The following is a 22,727-nucleotide window of genomic DNA, read 5'->3' as shown; positions in this document are numbered from 1 at the left end:
ACGGTATGTAGTAGGGACTTTGTGATCCCTCCAGTACGGTATGTAGTAGGGACTTTGTGATCCCTCCAGTACGGTATGTAGTAGGGACTTTGTGATCCCTCCAGTACAGTATGTAGTAGGGACTTTGTACTCCCTCCAGTACGGTATGTAGTAGGGACTTTGTGATCCCTCCAGTACGGTATGTAGTAGGGACTTTGTACTCCCTCCAGTACTGTATGTAGTAGGGACTTTGTGATCCCTCCAGTACGGTATGTAGTAGGGACTTTGTACTCCCTCCAGTACGGTATGTAGTAGGGACTTTGTGATCCCTCCAGTACGGTATGTAGTAGGGACTTTGTGATCCCTCCAGTACAGTATGTAGTAGGGACTTTGTACTCCCTCCAGTACGGTATGTAGTAGGGACTTTGTGATCCCTCCAGTACAGTATGTAGTAGGGACTTTGTGATCCCTCCAGTACAGTATGTAGTAGGGACTTTGTGATCCCTCCAGTACAGTATGTAGTAGGGACTTTGTACTCCCTCCAGTACGGTATGTAGTAGGGACTTTGTGATCCCTCCAGTACGGTATGTAACAGGGACTTTGTACTCCCTCCAGTACGGTATGTAGTAGGGACTTTGTGATCCCTCCAGTACAGTATGTAGTAGGGACTTTGTGATCCCTCCAGTACGGTATGTAGTAGGGACTTTGTGACCCCTCCAGTACAGTATGTAGTAGGGACTTTGTGATCCCTCCAGTACAGTATGTAGTAGGGACTTTGTACTCCCTCCAGTACGGTATGTAGTAGGGACTTTGTGATCCCTCCAGTACAGTATGTAGTAGGGACTTTGTGATCCCTCCAGTACGGTATGTAGTAGGGACTTTGTGACCCCTCAAGTACGGTATGTAGTAGGGACTTTGTGATCCCTCCAGTACGGTATGTAGTAGGGACTTTGTGATCCCTCCAGTACAGTATGTACTAGGGACTTTGTGATCCCTCCAGTACAGTATGTAGTAGGGACTTTGTACTCCCTCCAGTACGGTATGTAGTAGGGACTTTGTACTCCCTCCAGTACGGTATGTAGTAGGGACTTTGTGATCCCTCCAGTACAGTATGTAGTAAGGACTTTGTACTCCCTCTAGTACAGTATGTAGTAGGGACTTTGTACTCCCTCCAGTACGGTATGTAGTAGGGACTTTGTACTCCCTCTAGTACAGTATGTAGTAGGGACTTTGTGATCCCTCCAGTACGGTATGTAACAGGGACTTTGTACTCCCTCCAGTACGGTATGTAGTAGGGACTTTGTGATCCCTCCAGTACAGTATGTAGTAGGGACTTTGTGATCCCTCCAGTACGGTATGTAGTAGGGACTTTGTGATCCCTCCAGTACAGTATGTAGTAGGGACTTTGTGATCCCTCCAGTACAGTATGTAGTAGGGACTTTGTACTCCCTCCAGTACGGTATGTAGTAGGGACTTTGTGATCCCTCCAGTACAGTATGTAGTAGGGACTTTGTACTCCCTCCAGTACGGTATGTAGTAGGGACTTTGTACTCCCTCCAGTACGGTATGTAGTAGGGACTTTGTGATCCCTCCAGTACGGTATGTAGTAGGGACTTTGTGATCCCTCCAGTACGGTATGTAGTAGGGACTTTGTGATCCCTCCAGTACGGTATGTAGTAGGGACTTTGTGATCCCTCCAGTACAGTATGTAGTAGGGACTTTGTGATCCCTCCAGTACGGTATGTAGTAGGGACTTTGTACTCCCTCCAGTACGGTATGTAGTAGGGACTTTGTGATCCCTCCAGTACAGTATGTAGTAGGGACTTTGTGACCCCTCCAGTACAGTATGTAACAGGGACTTTGTGATCCCTCCAGTACAGTATGTAGTAGGGACTTTGTGATCCCTCCAGTACAGTATGTAGTAGGGACTTTGTGATCCCTCCAGTACGGTATGTAGTAGGGACTTTGTGATCCCTCCAGTACGGTATGTAGTAGGGACTTTGTGATCCCTCCAGTACAGTATGTAGTAGGGACTTTGTGATCCCTCCAGTACGGTATGTAGTAGGGACTTTGTACTCCCTCCAGTACGGTATGTAGTAGGGACTTTGTGATCCCTCCAGTACGGTATGTAGTAGGGACTTTGTACTCCCTCCAGTACGGTATGTAGTAGGGACTTTGTGATCCCTCCAGTACGGTATGTAGTAGGGACTTTGTGATCCCTCCAGTACGGTATGTAGTAGGGACTTTGTGATCCCTCCAGTAGAGTATGTAGTAGGGACTTTGTACTCCCTCCAGTACGGTATGTAGTAGGGACTTTGTGATCCCTCCAGTACGGTATGTAGTAGGGACTTTGTGATCCCTCCAGTACGGTATGTACTAGGGACTTTGTGATCCCTCCAGTACAGTATGTAGTAGGGACTTTGTGATCCCTCCAGTACAGTATGTAGTAGGGACTTTGTGATCCCTCCAGTAGAGTATGTAGTAGGGACTTTGTACTCCCTCCAGTACGGTATGTAGTAGGGACTTTGTGATCCCTCCAGTACGGTATGTAGTAGGGACTTTGTGATCCCTCCAGTACGGTATGTACTAGGGACTTTGTGATCCCTCCAGTACGGTATGTAGTAGGGACTTTGTACTCCCTCCAGTACAGTATGTAGTAGGGACTTTGTACTCCCTCCAGTACAGTATGTAGTGGGGACTTTGTGATCCCTCCAGTACAGTATGTAGTGGGGACTTTGTGATCCCTCCAGTACGGTATGTAGTAGGGACTTTGTACTCCCTCCAGTACAGTATGTAGTAGGGACTTTGTGATCCCTCCAGTACGGTATGTAGTAGGGACTTTGTGATCCCTCCAGTAGAGTATGTAGTAGGGACTTTGTACTCCCTCCAGTACGGTATGTAGTAGGGACTTTGTGATCCCTCCAGTACGGTATGTAGTAGGGACTTTGTGATCCCTCCAGTACGGTATGTACTAGGGACTTTGTGATCCCTCCAGTACGGTATGTAGTAGGGACTTTGTACTCCCTCCAGTACAGTATGTAGTGGGGACTTTGTGATCCCTCCAGTACAGTATGTAGTGGGGACTTTGTGATCCCTCCAGTACGGTATGTAGTAGGGACTTTGTACTCCCTCCAGTACAGTATGTAGTAGGGACTTTGTGATCCCTCCAGTACGGTATGTAGTGAGGACAAAAAACACATGACTGATATATATTGTTGCAGTAACCGCAGATATAATTATTACTGACACCCCTTACCTGGCAAATTATCTTGTGAGCCCCAGCTCGGATTCTCTCCCAAATATATTGTCTCCAACATTCAACACAGAAGTAATGGCCACACGGCATCAACACACAGCCTTCGGTGTATGGGACTTCCGACTGACAGAGGCATGTCTCACATAATCCAGACTCCATCAAAGGTGACAAGTCATTAGACACAACATCATAATTGGACAATAGATCAATCTGAAAAAATTTAAGTCCCAAGCATATCAAAATTTGTAAAAAAACAAAAACTGATAATGATAAAAAAAAATCCCTGCCCAACATGTATATTTGACCACAAAAGAACTTACAACATCCTGTAACTATTACTGAGTTTATGACAAAAACATAACCAAAGTGATAGTAATAAAAATTCATGTCTTCCACACAAACATATATACATACAAGAGAACACAGAAGAGATATCAAAATCCACACAATAACTTTTGTAAATGATTCCTAGTACAGACTACATACGATCTACACTATAAATGATTCCCAGTACAGACTATATACGATCTACACTATAAATGATTCCTAGTACAGACTATATATAATCTACCCTATAAATGATTCCCAGTACAGACTATATATGATCTACCCTATACAGACTATATACGATCTACACTATAAATGATTCCCAGTACAGACTATATATGATCTACCCTATAAATGATTCCCAGTACAGACTATATATAATCTACCCTATAAATGATTCCCAGTACAGACTATATATGATCTACCCTATACAGAATATATACGATCTACACTATAAATGATTCCCAGTACAGACTATATATGATCTACCCTATAAATGATTCCCAGTACAGACTATATATAATCTACCCTATAAATGATTCCCAGTACAGACTATATATGATCTACCCTATACAGACTATATACGATCTACACTAAAAATGATTCCTAGTACAGACTATATATGATCTACACTATAAATGATTCCTAGTATAGACTATATACGATCTACACTATAAATGATTCCCAGTACAGACTATATACGATCTACACAATAAATGATACCCAGTATAGACTATATACGACCTACACTATAAATGATACCCAGTACAGACTATATATAATCTACACTATAAATGATACCCAGTACAGACTACATACGATCTACACTATAAATGATTCCTAGTACAGACTATATATAATCTACACTATAAATGATTCCTAGAACAGACTATATATAATCTACACTATAAATGATACCCAGTACAGACTATATATGATCTACACTATAAATGATTCCCAGTAGACTATATATGATCTACACAATAAAAGATTCCCAGTACAGACTATATATAATCTACACTATAAATGATTCCTAGTACAGACTATATATGATCTACACTATAAATGATTCTTAGTACAGACTATATATGATCTACACTATAAAAGATTCCCAGTACAGACTATATATAATCTACACTATAAATGATTCCTAGTACAGACTATATATGATCTACACTAAATGATTCCCAGCACAGACTATATATGATCTACACTATAAATGATACCCAGTACAGACTATATACGATCTACACTATAAATGATACCCAGAACAGACTCTATATGATCTACACTATAAATGATTCCTAGTACAGACTATATATGATCTACACAATGAATGATTCCCAGTACAGACTATATATGATCTACACTATAAATGATTCCTAGTACAGACTATATACGATCTACACTAAATGATTCCCAGTATAGACTACATACGATCTACACTATAAATGATTCCCAGTACAGACTATATACGATCTACCCTATAAATGATTCCTAGTATAGACTATATACGATCTACACTATAAATGATTCCCAGTACAGACTATATACGACCTACAGTATAAATGATTCCCAGTACAGACTATATATAATCTACCCTATAAATGATTCCCAGTACAGACTATATATGATCTACCCTATACAGACTATATACGATCTACACTATAAATGATTCCTAGTACAGACTATATACGATCTACACTATAAATGATTCCTAGTACAGACTATATACGATCTACACTATAAATGATTCCCAGTATAGACTATATACGATCTACACTATAAATGATACCCAGTATAGACTATATATGATCTACCCTATACAGACTATATATAATCTACACTATAAATGATTCCCAGTACAGACTATATATGATCTACACTATAAATGATTCCTAGTACAGACTATATACGATCTACACTATAAATGATTCCTAGTACAGACTATATACGATCTACACTATAAATGATACCCAGTATAGACTATATACGACCTACACTATAAATGATTCCTAGTATAGACTATATACGATCTACACTATAAATGATTCCTAGTACAGACTATATACGATCTACACTATAAATGATTCCCAGTACAGACTATATATGATCTACACTAAATGATTCCCAGTATAGACTATATACGATCTACACTATGAATTATACCCAGTACAGACTATATATAATCTACACTATAAATGATTCCTAGTACAGACTATATACGATCTACACTATAAATGATTACTAGTACAGACTATATACGATCTACACTATAAATGATTCCTAGTATAGACTATATACGATCTACACTATAAATGATTCCTAGTACAGACTATATACGATCTACACTATAAATGATACCCAGTATAGACTATATACGACCTACACTATAAATGATTCCTAGTATAGACTATATACGATCTACACTATAATGATTCCTAGTACAGACTATATACGATCTACACTATAAATGATTCCCAGTACAGACTATATATGATCTACACTAAATGATTCCCAGTATAGACTATATACGATCTACACTATGAATTATACCCAGTACAGACTATATATAATCTACACTATAAATGATTCCTAGTACAGACTATATACGATCTACACTATAAATGATTACTAGTACAGACTATATACGATCTACACTATAAATGATTCCTAGTATAGACTATATACGATCTACACTATAAATGATTCCTAGTACAGACTATATACGATCTACACTATAAATGATACCCAGTATAGACTATATATGATCTACACTAAATGATTCCCAGTATAGACTCTATACGATCTACCCTATAAATGATTCCTAGTACAGACTATATATGATCTACACTAAATGATTCCCAGTATAGACTATATACGATCTACACTATAAATGATTCCCAGTACAGACTATATATGATCTACACTATAAATGATTCCTAGTACAGACTATATACGATCTACACTATGAATTATTCCTAGTACAGACTATATATACGATCTACACTATAAATGATACCCAGTATAGACTATATATATGATCTACACTATAAATGATTCCCAGTACAGACTATATACGATCTACACTATAAATGATTCCTAGTACAGACTATATATGATCTACACTAAATGATTCCCAGTATAGACTATATACAATCTACACTATAAATGATTCCCAGTACAGACTATATACGATCTACACTATAAATGATTCCTAGTACAGACTATATATGATCTACACTAAATGATTCCCAGCACAGACTATATATGATCTACACTATAAATGATACCCAGTACAGACTATATACGATCTACACTATAAATGATACCCAGAACAGACTCTATATGATCTACACTATAAATGATTCCTAGTACAGACTATATATGATCTACACTATGAATGATTCCCAGTACAGACTATATATGATCTACACTATAAATGATTCCTAGTACAGACTATATACGATCTACACTAAATGATTCCCAGTATAGACTACATACGATCTACACTATAAATGATTCCCAGTACAGACTATATATGATCTACACTATAAATGATTCCTAGTACAGACTATATACGATCTACACTATAAATGATTCCTAGTACAGACTATATACGATCTACACTATAAATGATACCCAGTATAGACTATATACGACCTACACTATAAATGATTCCTAGTATAGACTATATACGATCTACACTATAAATGATTCCTAGTACAGACTATATACGATCTACACTATAAATGATTCCCAGTACAGACTATATATGATCTACACTAAATGATTCCCAGTATAGACTATATACGATCTACACTATGAATTATACCCAGTACAGACTATATATAATCTACACTATAAATGATTCCTAGTACAGACTATATACGATCTACACTATAAATGATTACTAGTACAGACTATATACGATCTACACTATAAATGATTCCTAGTATAGACTATATACGACACTATAAATGATTCCTAGTACAGACTATATACGATCTACACTATAAATGATACCCAGTATAGACTATATACGACCTACACTATAAATGATTCCTAGTATAGACTATATACGATCTACACTATAAATGATTCCTAGTACAGACTATATACGATCTACACTATAAATGATTCCCAGTACAGACTATATATGATCTACACTAAATGATTCCCAGTATAGACTATATACGATCTACACTATGAATTATACCCAGTACAGACTATATATAATCTACACTATAAATGATTCCTAGTACAGACTATATACGATCTACACTATAAATGATTACTAGTACAGACTATATACGATCTACACTATAAATGATTCCTAGTATAGACTATATACGATCTACACTATAAATGATTCCTAGTACAGACTATATACGATCTACACTATAAATGATACCCAGTATAGACTATATATGATCTACACTAAATGATTCCCAGTATAGACTCTATACGATCTACCCTATAAATGATTCCTAGTACAGACTATATATGATCTACACTAAATGATTCCCAGTATAGACTATATACGATCTACACTATAAATGATTCCCAGTACAGACTATATATGATCTACACTATAAATGATTCCTAGTACAGACTATATACGATCTACACTATGAATTATTCCTAGTACAGACTATATATACGATCTACACTATAAATGATACCCAGTATAGACTATATATATGATCTACACTATAAATGATTCCCAGTACAGACTATATACGATCCACACTATAAATGATTCCCAGTACAGACTATATACGATCTACACTATAAATGATTCCTAGTACAGACTATATATGATCTACACTAAATGATTCCCAGTATAGACTATATACAATCTACACTATAAATGATTCCCAGTACAGACTATATACGATCTATAATATAAATGATTCCTAGTACAGACTATATATGATCTACACTAAATGATTCCCAGTATAGACTATATACGATCTACACTATAAATGATTCCCAGTACAGACTATATATGATCTACACTATAAATGATTCCTAGTACAGACTATATACGATCTACACTATAAATGATTCCTAGTACAGACTACATATGATCTACACTATAAATGATTCCTAGTACAGACTATATATACGATCTACACTATAAATGATACCCAGTACAGACTACATACGATCTACACTATAAATGATTCCTAGTACAGACTATATATAATCTACACTATAAATGATTCCTAGAACAGACTATATATAATCTACACTATAAATGATACCCAGTACAGACTATATATGATCTACACTATAAATGATTCCCAGTAGACTATATATGATCTACACAATAAAAGATTCCCAGTACAGACTATATATAATCTACACTATAAATGATTCCTAGTACAGACTATATATGATCTACACTATAAATGATTCCTAGTACAGACTATATATGATCTACACTATAAAAGATTCCCAGTACAGACTATATATAATCTACACTATAAATGATTCCTAGTACAGACTATATATGATCTACACTAAATGATTCCCAGCACAGACTATATATGATCTACACTATAAATGATACCCAGTACAGACTATATACGATCTACACTATAAATGATACCCAGAACAGACTCTATATGATCTACACTATAAATGATTCCTAGTACAGACTATATATGATCTACACTATGAATGATTCCCAGTACAGACTATATATGATCTACACTATAAATGATTCCTAGTACAGACTATATACGATCTACACTAAATGATTCCCAGTATAGACTACATACGATCTACACTATAAATGATTCCCAGTACAGACTATATACGATCTACCCTATAAATGATTCCTAGTATAGACTATATACGATCTACACTATAAATGATTCCCAGTACAGACTATATACGACCTACACTATAAATGATTCCTAGAACAGACTATATACGATCTACACTATAAATGATTCCCAGTATAGACTATATATACGATCTACACTATAAATGATACCCAGTATAGACTATATACGACCTACACTATAAATGATTCCTAGTACAGACTATATATGATCTACACTAAATGATTCCCAGTACAGACTGTATATGTTCTACACAATAAATGATTCCTAGTACAGACTATATACGATCTACACTATAAATGATTCCTAGTATAGACTACATATGATCTACCCTATTAATGATTCCCAGTACAGACTATATATGATCTACAGTATAAATGATTCCCAGTACAGACTATATATAATCTACCCTATAAATGATTCCCAGTACAGACTATATATGATCTACCCTATACAGACTATATACGATCTACACTATAAATGATTCCTAGTACAGACTATATACGATCTACACTATAAATGATTCCTAGTACAGACTATATACGATCTACACTATAAATGATTCCCAGTATAGACTATATACGATCTACACTATAAATGATACCCAGTATAGACTATATATGATCTACCCTATACAGACTATATATAATCTACACTATAAATGATTCCCAGTACAGACTATATATGATCTACACTATAAATGATTCCTAGTACAGACTATATACGATCTACACTATAAATGATTCCTAGTACAGACTATATACGATCTACACTATAAATGATACCCAGTATAGACTATATACGACCTACACTATAAATGATTCCTAGTATAGACTATATACGATCTACACTATAAATGATTCCTAGTACAGACTATATACGATCTACACTATAAATGATTCCCAGTACAGACTATATATGATCTACACTAAATGATTCCCAGTATAGACTATATACGATCTACACTATGAATTATACCCAGTACAGACTATATATAATCTACACTATAAATGATTCCTAGTACAGACTATATACGATCTACACTATAAATGATTCCTAGTACAGACTATATACGACCTACACTATAAGTGATTACTAGTACAGACTATATACGATCTACACTATAAATGATTCCTAGTATAGACTATATACGATCTACACTATAAATGATTCCTAGTACAGACTATATACGATCTACACTATAAATGATACCCAGTATAGACTATATATGATCTACACTAAATGATTCCCAGTATAGACTATATACGATCTACCCTATAAATGATTCCTAGTACAGACTATATATGATCTACACTAAATGATTCCCAGTATAGACTATATACGATCTACACTATAAATGATTCCCAGTACAGACTATATATGATCTACACTATAAATGATTCCTAGTACAGACTATATACGATCTACACTATGAATTATTCCTAGTACAGACTATATATACGATCTACACTATAAATGATACCCAGTATAGACTATATATATGATCTACACTATAAATGATTCCCAGTACAGACTATATACGATCCACATTATAAATGATTCCCAGTACAGACTATATACGATCTACACTATAAATGATTCCTAGTACAGACTATATATGATCTACACTAAATGATTCCCAGTATAGACTATATACAATCTACACTATAAATGATTCCCAGTACAGACTATATACGATCTACACTATAAATGATTCATAGTACAGACTATATATGATCTACACTAAATGATTCCCAGTATAGACTATATACGATCTACACTATAAATGATTCCCAGTACAGACTATATATGATCTACACTATAAATGATTCCTAGTACAGACTATATACGATCTACACTATAAATGATTCCTAGTACAGACTACATATGATCTACACTATAAATGATTCCTAGTACAGACTATATATACGATCTACACTATAAATGATACCCAGTATAGACTATATATACGATCTACACTATAAATGATTCCTAGAACAGACTATATACGATCTACACTATAAATGATTCCTAGTACAGACTATATACGATCTACACTATAAATGATTCCTAGTACAGACTATATATAATCTACACTATAAATGATTCCCAGTACAGACTATATATGATCTACACTATAAATGATTCCTAGTACAGACTATATACGATCTACACTATAAATGATTCCTAGTACAGACTATATACGATCTACACTATAAATGATTCCTAGTACAGACTATATACGATCTACCCTATAAATGATTCCCAGTATAGACTATATATGGTCTACACTATAAATGATTCCTAGTACAGACTATATACGATCTACACTATAAATGATTCCTAGTACAGACTATATATAATCTACACTATAAATGATTCCCAGTACAGACTATATATGATCTACACTATGAATTATTCCTAGTACAGACTATATATGATCTACACTATAAATGATTCCAAGTTCAGACTATATACAATCTACACTATAAATGATTCCCAGTACAGACTATATACGATCTACACTATAAATGATTCCCAGTACAGACTATATATGATCTACACTATAAATGATTCCCAGTACAGACTATATATGATCTACACTATAAATGATTCCAAGTTCAGACTATATACAATCTACACTATAAATGATTCCCAGTACAGACTGTATACGATCTACACTATAAATGATACCTAGTATAGACTATATAGATCTACACTATAAATGATTCCCAGTACAGACTGTATACGATCTACACTATAAATGATTCCCAGTACAGACTATATATGATCTACACTATAAATGATTCCCAGTACAGACTATATACGACCTACACTATAAATGATTCCCAGTACAGACTATATATAATCTACACTATCAAAGATTCCCAGTACAGACTATATACGATCTACACAATAAATGATTCCCAGGACAGACTAATACGATCTACACTATAAATGATTCCTAGTACAGACTATATACGATCTACACTATAAATGATTCCCAGTACAGACTGTATATGATCTACACTATAAATGATACCCAGTACAGACTATATACGATCTACACTAAGAATTATTCCCAGTACGATTCCTCAACATATATGTCATAAAATGCATCCTCACCATGTCTGGAGTCACAGTGTCTGTCTTTGTGTCTTCTGTACTGACCAATGTTTTATAAGCCTCATCCACTGTCCTTAACTCTACGACTGACCCACATAGAGTGGCAGCTAGCTGACCAGTATGCATGTTGTCATTTTTTCTGTCTTGGACACAGCTAGAAATGCAATAAAATCATGCATAATGATGTCCTTTAGGAATCCTTCATATAGTAATTGAATTTCATTGCGGATATGAATAGCAGAAGGTATCTACATATCCTGTGGTGTACGGCTGTGTATATCACATGACATAAATATCATTAAACTGACCTTTGATGTTGTGTAGATTGATTGAGTAGAGTTTCAACAAATATAATCATCTCCTGGATGGTATAAACTCTGTCTCTCTGAAGACCGTTCTGTAGTGACATGGACAGTAACTTCATATTCACCCGTTCTGACTGACTTTGAACTTTGACCCTTTATAAAAAATGTGAAGGTCTACAATTATGTATGTCTTCATATTCTATTAGATTTAGTAGCCTTTAATACAGTGATGATCACAGTTAACAAAGATGATATACTCCAACATTTCTCTACTTTAAATACAGTTAACAAAGATGATATACTCCAACCTTTCTCTACTTTAAATACAGTTAACAAAGATGATATACTCCAACCTTTCTCTACTTTCAATACAGTTAACAAAGATGATATACTCCAGCCTTTCTATACTTTACATACAGTGATGATCACAGTTAACAAAGATGATATACTCCAACCTTTCTCTACTTTAAATACAGTTAACAAAGATGATATACTCCAACCTTTCTCTACTTTACATACAGTGATGATCACAGTTAACAAAGATGATATACTCCAACCTTTCTCTACTTTACATACAGTGATGATCACAGTTAACAAAGATGATATACTCCAACCTTTCTCTACTTTAAATACAGTTAACAAAGATGATATACTCCAACCTTTCTCTACTTTAAATACAGTTAACAAAGATGATATACTCCAACCTTTCTCTACTTTCAATACAGTTAACAAAGATGATATACTCCAACCTTTCTCTACTTTAAATACAGTTAACAAAGATGATATACTCCAGCCTTTCTATACTTTACATACAGTGATGATCACAGTTAACAAAGATGATATACTCAAACCTTTCTCTACCCTAAATACAGTTAACAAAGATGATATACTCCAACCTTTCTCTACTTTAAATACAGTGATGATCACAGTTAACAAAGATAATATACTCCAACCTTTCTCTACTTTAAATACAGTGATGATCACAGTTAACAAAGATAATATACTCCAACCTTTCTCTACTTTAAATACAGTTAACAAAGATGATATACTCCAACCTTTCTATACTTTACATACAGTGATGATCACAGTTAACAAAGATGATATACTCCAACCTTTCTCTACTTTACATACAGTGATGATCACAGTTAACAAAGATGATATACTCCAACCTTTCTCTACTTTAAATACAGTTAACAAAGATGATATACTCCAACCTTTCTATACTTTACATACAGTGATGATCACAGTTAACAAAGATGATATACTCCAGCCTTTCTATACTTCAGTAATATTCTTTGTACAGTAATTCATTTCATGATTACTAAATTATATTTGTGTTATTTTACCAATATTCTGGATCTTGACTTGAGACTGGCGACCATTCAGACTGTTGCCAAAGAACCAAGTTTCCCTGAGATGCCACTGCTGTAAGAGTAACCATCATCATAGGAGGAGCACAATTTCCAAGATGGAAGTCCCCAGGATGTGTCAATCTGTACCTCTCAATACTGCCCTTCTGAATGACACAATGATAACAGTCACTGTCAAAGTCTGCCTTGTCCCAAGCAGCAGTTGTCATCACCACCAATTTACCAGAATCCTCCACCTCTTCCACCTCCTCCTCCTTCATTTCCTCCTCTTCTGATCCATTGCTTGGAAGTTCAACATAGATAACTTTATTTTTCCCAAAGTATGCTCTAGATGTGTGCTTTGAAGCTGTGTTAGGAGTTGTGTTGCCATGACTACACGGAGTGACAGTTTGTTCTTGTCTTTTGCTAGGTGTTCGACAAAAGTCTGCTAATGTTATTTGGACAGGATCAGCATAGAGGTACTGACTTGCCTCCTCGTCGAGGCAGTCTAAATCCTCCTTCTCAAAACAGGACAGTTCCTCATCATCAATGTAACCTTTCTGGTACAACTTTTGGTCTGAACTGGTGATGTTTTTATAATACCACTGAGCGTTTGGTTTTGCACACCATCCCTTGCCTTTGATATGTGTCATCTTATCCCATTCATTGTAATAGTGATCTAAAACACAGTAATGCATCCATTGATGTCATACATAAAACTGATGTTTGCTAAAGCTTGATACAAAATACCATTCAACATTTATAAAACAACATAGAAAAACATGTCATTAAATGAGGTCAGATGGGATCTTGGTGGCCACTTGAATTGTATACCTTACTTATATTGATTTCTTTTTAAACTTATTTTTCAAATTTTGTATACTTTCTTTATCTTCCTTCTTGCTAACAAGACGTCAAGAGGGCCTGTATTGCTCACTTGGATACTTCGATGATCATTGTAAAACATTCTCAAATAAGCTATATTAAAAATAGTTCCAGTTTTTGTATCTGCTTCCATAAAGATGTCTAATCATTCCACATTTGGACAAAACTTGAATAAAGAATTTTCTATATTTCCCCTATTGGGCCCTGCCTCTCTGGCCTTGGAGAACCCCACCCTCTGTTAATACAACATGGGTTCTCCTTTACCCGATTGCAGGACAAGTAGGCATTAAAAGATTTACCTTATGGGCGTGGGATGCAGCTCCATGCCATAAGATCGATCACCAGATTTTCTGGCCAGATGAACTAATAAGGATCTCATGCATTTTCATATTGTACAGACAAAATATAACTTCATCTATTTTGCGCAACTGGGGACACTTGGAGCCTATATATAGTGTGTGAAATTTTAGCAAGGTCCATGCTGCTATGCATTGAGGAATACATACCTATAACAACTTTCAACTCTCAATATCCAAGATTGCCAACTGTTGACCATCTTGTTTTTTGGATCTGTTTCAAATGAATTTATGCACATCTAAGAACCAATCTACACAAGAAATTTGAGCAAGATTCTCACCATAGTAATTACCCACCATAGTAATTACCCACCATAGTAATTACACACCATAGTAATTACCCACCATAGTAATTACCCACCACAAGATTCTCACCATAGTAATTACCCACCATAGTAATTACCCACCACAAGATTCTCACAATAGTAATTACCCACCACAAGATTCTCACCATTGTAATTACCCACCATAGTAATTACCCACCACAAGATTCTCACCATAGTAATTACCCACCATAGTAATTACCCACCACAAGATTCTCACCATAGTAATTACCCACCACTTCATTACTGGTTTTCTTTGTATTTAATGGTATATTTGTATTTAATGGTATATTCTGAGTGGCTCTACAGGAATCGCACATCATAAATATCTATATCTACATTGTTCAGCACACATACTTACGTGAACAATAATTGCAGGTCATTATTGGAGAGCCAATCTCATATCGGACCTCGGGCACAGGTGCCTGATGGAAATCACCATTTAGAACCCTAAACAAATGAAACACCTCACAAATAAAAGCAAGTTATTATTATTTATATATTCTTTGATAGCCAGTCCACTAAGACAAAAGGCCAATGAGCCATAACAGTCACCTGTGTTCTAATATATTTCAGTCAATTTGGCCCAAGCCCAGCCCCAGGGTTTGGATCATATCATTTTCAATTTTGGTTGTCCTTTTTGGCCATGGAAGGTTTGAAATTTCATTGAAACAGGAGTTTCTGGAAATTAAGAAGTTGGAAATGTAAACTGCTTACAGATATACAGACAAAAAACAATTATAATAGGTCACTATATAGACTTTGTCTTCAGTGACTTAAAATTATCATTCGGGCCCAATAAATAATAAGAAACATTTAATTCTAAAATAATGAAATTCAAGAGTGATTTTTTGTTTACAAAACATCTTTCAGTCAGAGATGTTAATTGCAGTGAACATTGACCCCTTTGGGCCTTATCCTCCAGCCAAATTTATTGAAAACCCATAGACTCATTTTTCAGAAGTTGTTAAATACACAGGTGAAGCATAATCAGAATAAGTCTGTCACCCTACACTTCATGACCTTGCTACTTACTCTCTGATGTTGATTCTTGGTGGTTTTTCTTTTGGTTGGGGTACTGCTTTTCGTTGAATTCCTCGAAAGTGTGGTTTCTTTCTGCATTTGCGTAATTTCTGCATGGATGTAATCTTTGCTAACTCTGATTTCTGTTGTTTTCTGTGACAGTTTAGTTTCAGATCAGACATCGAAGATAAGGATTTTTTTGGATGACTGTGATGGACACCATATTTGGAATCATGGTAAGACATTGTGTCGTAATGATAACGCGAATATCCCAATACATTTGACTGGTTGACACGCTTATGCATGACAAGTCTGTAATTTTCTTTGTCCAGATCTCCGTTGTCAATAACATCAATTATCTGCTGTGGAAGTGTCCATCTTTTACGCTTATTTAATGAGTATTTCACAATACCCCATGAGAAATACATGTCACTTTTCATCAGAGTCAGGTCACCATCAGACAGGTGTTGGTTTAATAACATGGCTGCATCCTCATTACCATCTCTGTCATTGAGGAGAAACTTTAACACAAAGCCGTCCCAACATCTTCTGTCCCTGGAGTTACAATAAGAACAGATGCTACTTCCACTAGTCACACCATGTTTTCCCTTCCTTAGAACCATCTTGTGAAGACTGTTGTTACCTAGAAACAACAAAACATTCATGGTTGTTACTTGTAGACAACAAACAATCACTACTATTACCTATAAAAACGTAACAATCACTGATGTTTCTTATAAACAAGAAACAATAACTGTTGTTACCTTTAAACAACAAACAATCATGTTTGTTACTTATGGACAACAAACAATCACTGTCGTTACTTATGTACAACAAACATTTATGTTTGTTACTTATGGACAACAAACAGTAACGGTTGTTACTTATGGACAACAAACAATCACTGTCGTTACTTATGGACAACAAACATTTATGTTTGTTACTTATGGACAACAAACAATCACTGTCGTTACTTATGGACAACAAACAATAATGGTTGTTACTTATGGACAACAAACAGTAACGGTTGTTACTTATGGACAACAAACAATCACTGTGTTACTTATGGACAACAAACAATCACTGTCGTTACTTATGGACAACAAACAATCACTGTCGTTACTTATGGACAACAAACATTTATGTTTGTTACTTATGGACAACAAACAATCACTGTCGTTACTTATGGACAACAAACAATAATGGTTGTTACTTATGGACAACAAACAGTAACGGTTGTTACTTATGGACAACAAACAATCACTGTGTTACTTATGGACAACAAACAATCACTGTCGTTACTTATGGACAACAAACATTTATGTTTGTTACTTATGGACAACAAACAATCACTGTCGTTACTTATGGACAACAAACATTTATGGTTGTTACTTATGGACAACAAACATTTATGGTTGTTACTTATAGGCAACAAACAATTACTGTCGTTACTTATGGACAACAAACATTTATGGTTGTTACTTATAGGCAACAAACAATAACTGTCGTTACTTATGGACAACAAACATTTATGGTTGTTACTTATGGACAACAAACATTTATGGTTGTTACTTATAGGCAACAAACAATCACTGTCGTTACTTATGGACAACAAACAGTAACGGTTGTTACTTATGGACAACAAACAATCACTGTGTTACTTATAGGCAACAAACAATCACTGCGTTACTTATGGACAACAAACAATAACGGTTGTTACTTATGGACAACAAACAGTAACGGTTGTTACTTATGGACAACAAACAGTAATGGTTGTTACTTATGGACAACAAACATTTATGGTTGTTACTTATAGGCAACAAACAATCACTGTCGTTACTTATGGACAACAAACAGTAACGGTTGTTACTTATGGACAACAAACAATCACTGCGTTACTTATAGGCAACAAACAATCACTGTGTTACTTATGGACAACAAACAATAACGGTTGTTACTTATGGACAACAAACAGTAACGGTTGTTACTTATGGACAACAAACAATCACTGCGTTACTTATGGACAACAAACAATCACTGTCGTTACTTATGGACAACAAACATTTATGGTTGTTACTTATGGACAACAAACATTTATGGTTATTACTTATAAACAACAAACAATCATGGTTGTTACTTATGGACAACAAACAATCACGGTTGTTACTTATGGACAACAAACAATAACGGTTGTTACTTATAAACAACAAACAATCATGGTTGTTACTTATAAACAACAAACAATCATGGTTGTTACTTATGGACAACAAACAATAACGGTTGTTACTTATGTACAACAAACAATCATGGTTGTTACTTATAAACAACAAACAATCACGGTTGTTACTTATAAACAACAAACAATCATGGTTGTTACTTATAAACAACAAACAATCACGGTTGTTTCTTATGAACAATAAACAATCACGGTTGTAGCCCTTCCTTCCAGCACACTAGTGTTACCAAAATCTCTGAGTCTCCGAGTCTTTGGTTTACTGAGAAGATGCTGTTTAAAGACTTCACAGAATATTTGACCACTGTGACCTTGAAAGTAAGTCAAGGTCATTCGTTTGAACAAACTTTGTAGCCCTTTATCCCAGCATGCTATGGGTCAAATATCAGGTCTTTGGGCCTCTTTGTTATTGAGAGGAAGTCATTTATTTGAAGAAAAAAACTTGGTAACCCCAGCATGCTACAGGCTCAATACCAACACCAATATCTTATATGTATTTCCAAACAAGGATAAAAAACGCCACATTTCTCTGTAAATGTTTAGTGGTTTTAGATAGAACTCTAGCTACTTTAATTTTCCTCATGAATGAAATTATATAATCATTCTTGCAGTGAAATATTATGATAAATATTAGTCAAGAGGCCCAGAGGGCCTGTATCGCTCACCTGGTTGGATTTGACCAAACGTCAAAATATGTTCATGTTCAATTTGTTGATTTGTTGATGTCAAACTATATATACTATACAACTGTATACAGTTATGTGGCAGGGATCTCAATTGCTTCAAATAAAACCCAGAAACAAAGTCCAGACTCCTTGGGGGGTGTGCAAAGACCCACATGGATTGTTTTAACATAACTGTATTTGAAGAAACTGTTTATCTCTTGGTGCCCAGCAATGCTATATATGTATATACGGTTATGTGGTAGAAATCTCAACAGTTTCAAAAATACAAAAAGTTGTTTTAATAATATAGCCAAATATAGCTCCCTTTCGGCCCTGCTCCTCCTCTGCTCCCATTCACACATTTTGAAGCTTCTCAAATCCCCATCACCTTAAGATGCTACTAGTCATATATGAGTGATATCCATCGTTTACTTCCAGAGAATATAAGTGTTTATAGCAATATAGGCAAACTGATCCCTTTTAGCCCCACCTCTCAGGCCCCTGGGGGGTCAGCCCCATCAGTTGTATAAACTTAAATCCCAGCCATTTATGGATGTTACCACTGAAATATAAATGTCATACATTGCTTAGTTGCAGAGAAGTCATTTATATCAATGTTGCCAAATGGACCTCTTTTGACCCTGCCCCTCAGGCCCCCAAGGGAGGAAGGGTAAGACCCGGCCATCATTTGTACAGTTGTGAATCCCTACCCAATAGGGGTGCTTACCAGTCAAATATGATAGACATCCATTGCTTAGTTACAGAGAGGAAGTTGTTTATATCAATTTAGCCAAATTGACCACTTTTGTCCCGCCCCTCAGCGGTCAGCACCATCATTTGTACAATTTTGAATCCCCACCCTATACCAATGCTACCAATCAAATTTTGTTTACCAAAAAAAAATCCCAATCAGTGATTATGAAAGAGAAGTAAATTATTGACGGAAGGAGAGATGGATGGACTGCAGACCAGGTGAGTTAATAATAGAAGAATAGAAACATGACCTTACCATGGAAATAAAAAAAATACAACACATTATTGTGTTTTTTTCTGTGTATCATGTAAAATAGAGTTATCTCCTCTATAAATATCATCCCATTGCTCTGTCACTTTTCATCCCAACATGCCTCCTCCCAGGAGGATAACTCTTACAAGCTGTACTTAACACAGGTCTGACATTCTAAAAATTAAATGGCTGATTATAATCTTAATTATAATCTGACGGACATCCTAAGGGAAATAAGTGGTATTTTCCAGTTCCTTATGTTTTATTTCATTGAGCTCAGTGTAGCAGACCTGGACTAGGATGAACACCGGCGACCAGTTAGTTCAATTGCTAGAGCATTAGGCTAGCTAGTGTTCGGAGGTCCCCGGTTCGAACCTCGGTCTGGCCATGTATTTTCCCTCCTATTACATCAGTTACCATATATATTTCCTGAAATAATTAAGCTCCTGCAATCACCTTCACTACTGTAAAAATGCCACATTAAAGGTTGGGATGGGCTTGTGAATCATTACCATCTTAATACTATTTCAAATTGATCGTCCTGCAAAAATTAAAATAACGGGGGTTTATTTGTAGTAAATACCGTAGGTAAAAAAATTTCCCTCCTCAGATGTAAATAAATTTATATCATTTAAAAAGTGAAGTAAAATACTTTTCCTTCATGAAATTTTACCAAAATGTAAAAAGAATAAATTGTAAAAGTTTTTACTTGATGAGAAAATAGAAAATATATTGAAAAGAAACTAGCTATACCACCTATTTTTATGTTAGAAAAATGAAATTTTGATATCGAGAATTCATTTTTTTATTTAATAGGAAAATAGCCTTACCCTATGTATAGAATATCTCCAACAAGAGTACCGTCCACGATGTCAAGTTTTCACTGATGTTTTACAAGACGAAATGCCTAGGCCTATATATATAGATGTTTATGATTGCACCATAATATGTAATATGCAGATATAATGTTACATCCGGAAAGTACGTATACAAGAACGACCACTAAGCACCACCGTCTGATTGGCTAATATCATGGTTGATTATATTACCTTTATTTACTTTTTCATCGCAGCAAAAAAAAACCTACGCTGTTATAATGCTATGGTGCTTACTGTGGTTTTAGCCCAGAAAACGTGCCACTATTATAACTCATAATAATGTAAACATGTGTGTATTGTCGCTGTCATTTAAACGTTTTCATATCACGGTGACGACTATGTTAAGCGTCTGAACGATTTGTGTACCGCGGGAGATACAAAATTCGATTTCATAATAGGAATAGTTGAAAATCTCGATTCGTGTGTGTATGGAGGAAAATTGGATCATTCTCTACAAATCTAAATAAACAACAAAACAATTGACCCGTAAAGACAGATAGATCACTCGATTTCGTTAACATTTCATCTCGATATACGATCGATATCGCACCTTAGTGAACTCCCTTCGACTACAGTATGGTTAAAATTAATAAATCGGTTAAAAACTTCTGTTGTTTGTTAACTTTGAAAATGTGTTTATACGTTGTATCTATCAGTATTTGAAAGTTAATCTTATATTCGTAGCATTACCACTCTTCCACATCATTTACGCTAACATGTTAGTCAACTACTTAATTAGATTCGTGTTTATTACGCTTTTTGTCAAGTCATTTTATCCTCTTTCTTGGTCAATGGAAGATATGACGTCAAAAAAGGTAAATGTGTTGTTCATTTTCATATCCCTCGAATGATTTGATCATATATGGTAAACAATACCTTGGCTCACCAAGGGCCAATACGCATTGAGTGTGTAACGGAGTTTGTTTTGTTTACATCGCTCAGCTGATGATCATGACCTCGTGGCATTCCTGTCACGTGACAAATGTCATTGGTTATTACCTTTGACCTCTGACAAAACGGGATGGATATTTTACGGAATTAGATTTGTTTGACATTACTCGATGCATCAACAGATTAAAAAACCATCCTAAAAATGCAGAAGACTTAACTTACGAAAAGAAATAGCGCGCTACGTAAAAATATAATACTAATGGAGGAGTG

At 35.3% G+C, this 22,727-nt stretch overlaps 1 protein-coding gene across 2 annotated transcripts in view; it reads right to left on the bottom strand.

Moving 5' to 3' along the window:
* LOC117331466 overlaps positions 1–21,645 on the bottom strand; it is a 50,560-nt gene extending 28,915 nt beyond the window's left edge. For both annotated transcript variants that reach the window (XR_004533556.1, XM_033890194.1), the window contains exons 1-7: positions 21,519–21,645; positions 16,797–17,427; positions 16,123–16,211; positions 14,195–14,876; positions 12,852–13,001; positions 12,544–12,697; positions 3,236–3,445 (exon numbers count right to left, since the gene is read on the bottom strand). Coding sequence is in view for 1 of the 2 variants with exons in the window: in XM_033890194.1 (XP_033746085.1) it covers positions 3,236–3,445; positions 12,544–12,697; positions 12,852–13,001; positions 14,195–14,876; positions 16,123–16,211; positions 16,797–17,407 (1,896 nt within the window). In the remaining variant the exon portion in view is untranslated. The remainder of the gene's footprint in view (positions 1–3,235; positions 3,446–12,543; positions 12,698–12,851; positions 13,002–14,194; positions 14,877–16,122; positions 16,212–16,796; positions 17,428–21,518) is intronic.
* Positions 21,646–22,727: the final 1,082 nt, after the last annotated feature.

This window comes from Pecten maximus, chromosome 7 (assembly GCF_902652985.1).
Source record: "Pecten maximus chromosome 7, xPecMax1.1, whole genome shotgun sequence".
NCBI classification, from domain to species: Eukaryota; Metazoa; Mollusca; class Bivalvia; order Pectinida; family Pectinidae; genus Pecten; species Pecten maximus.
The sequence above is the reverse complement of the archived record's forward strand: the minus strand, read 5'-3'. Positions and strand labels throughout refer to the sequence as shown.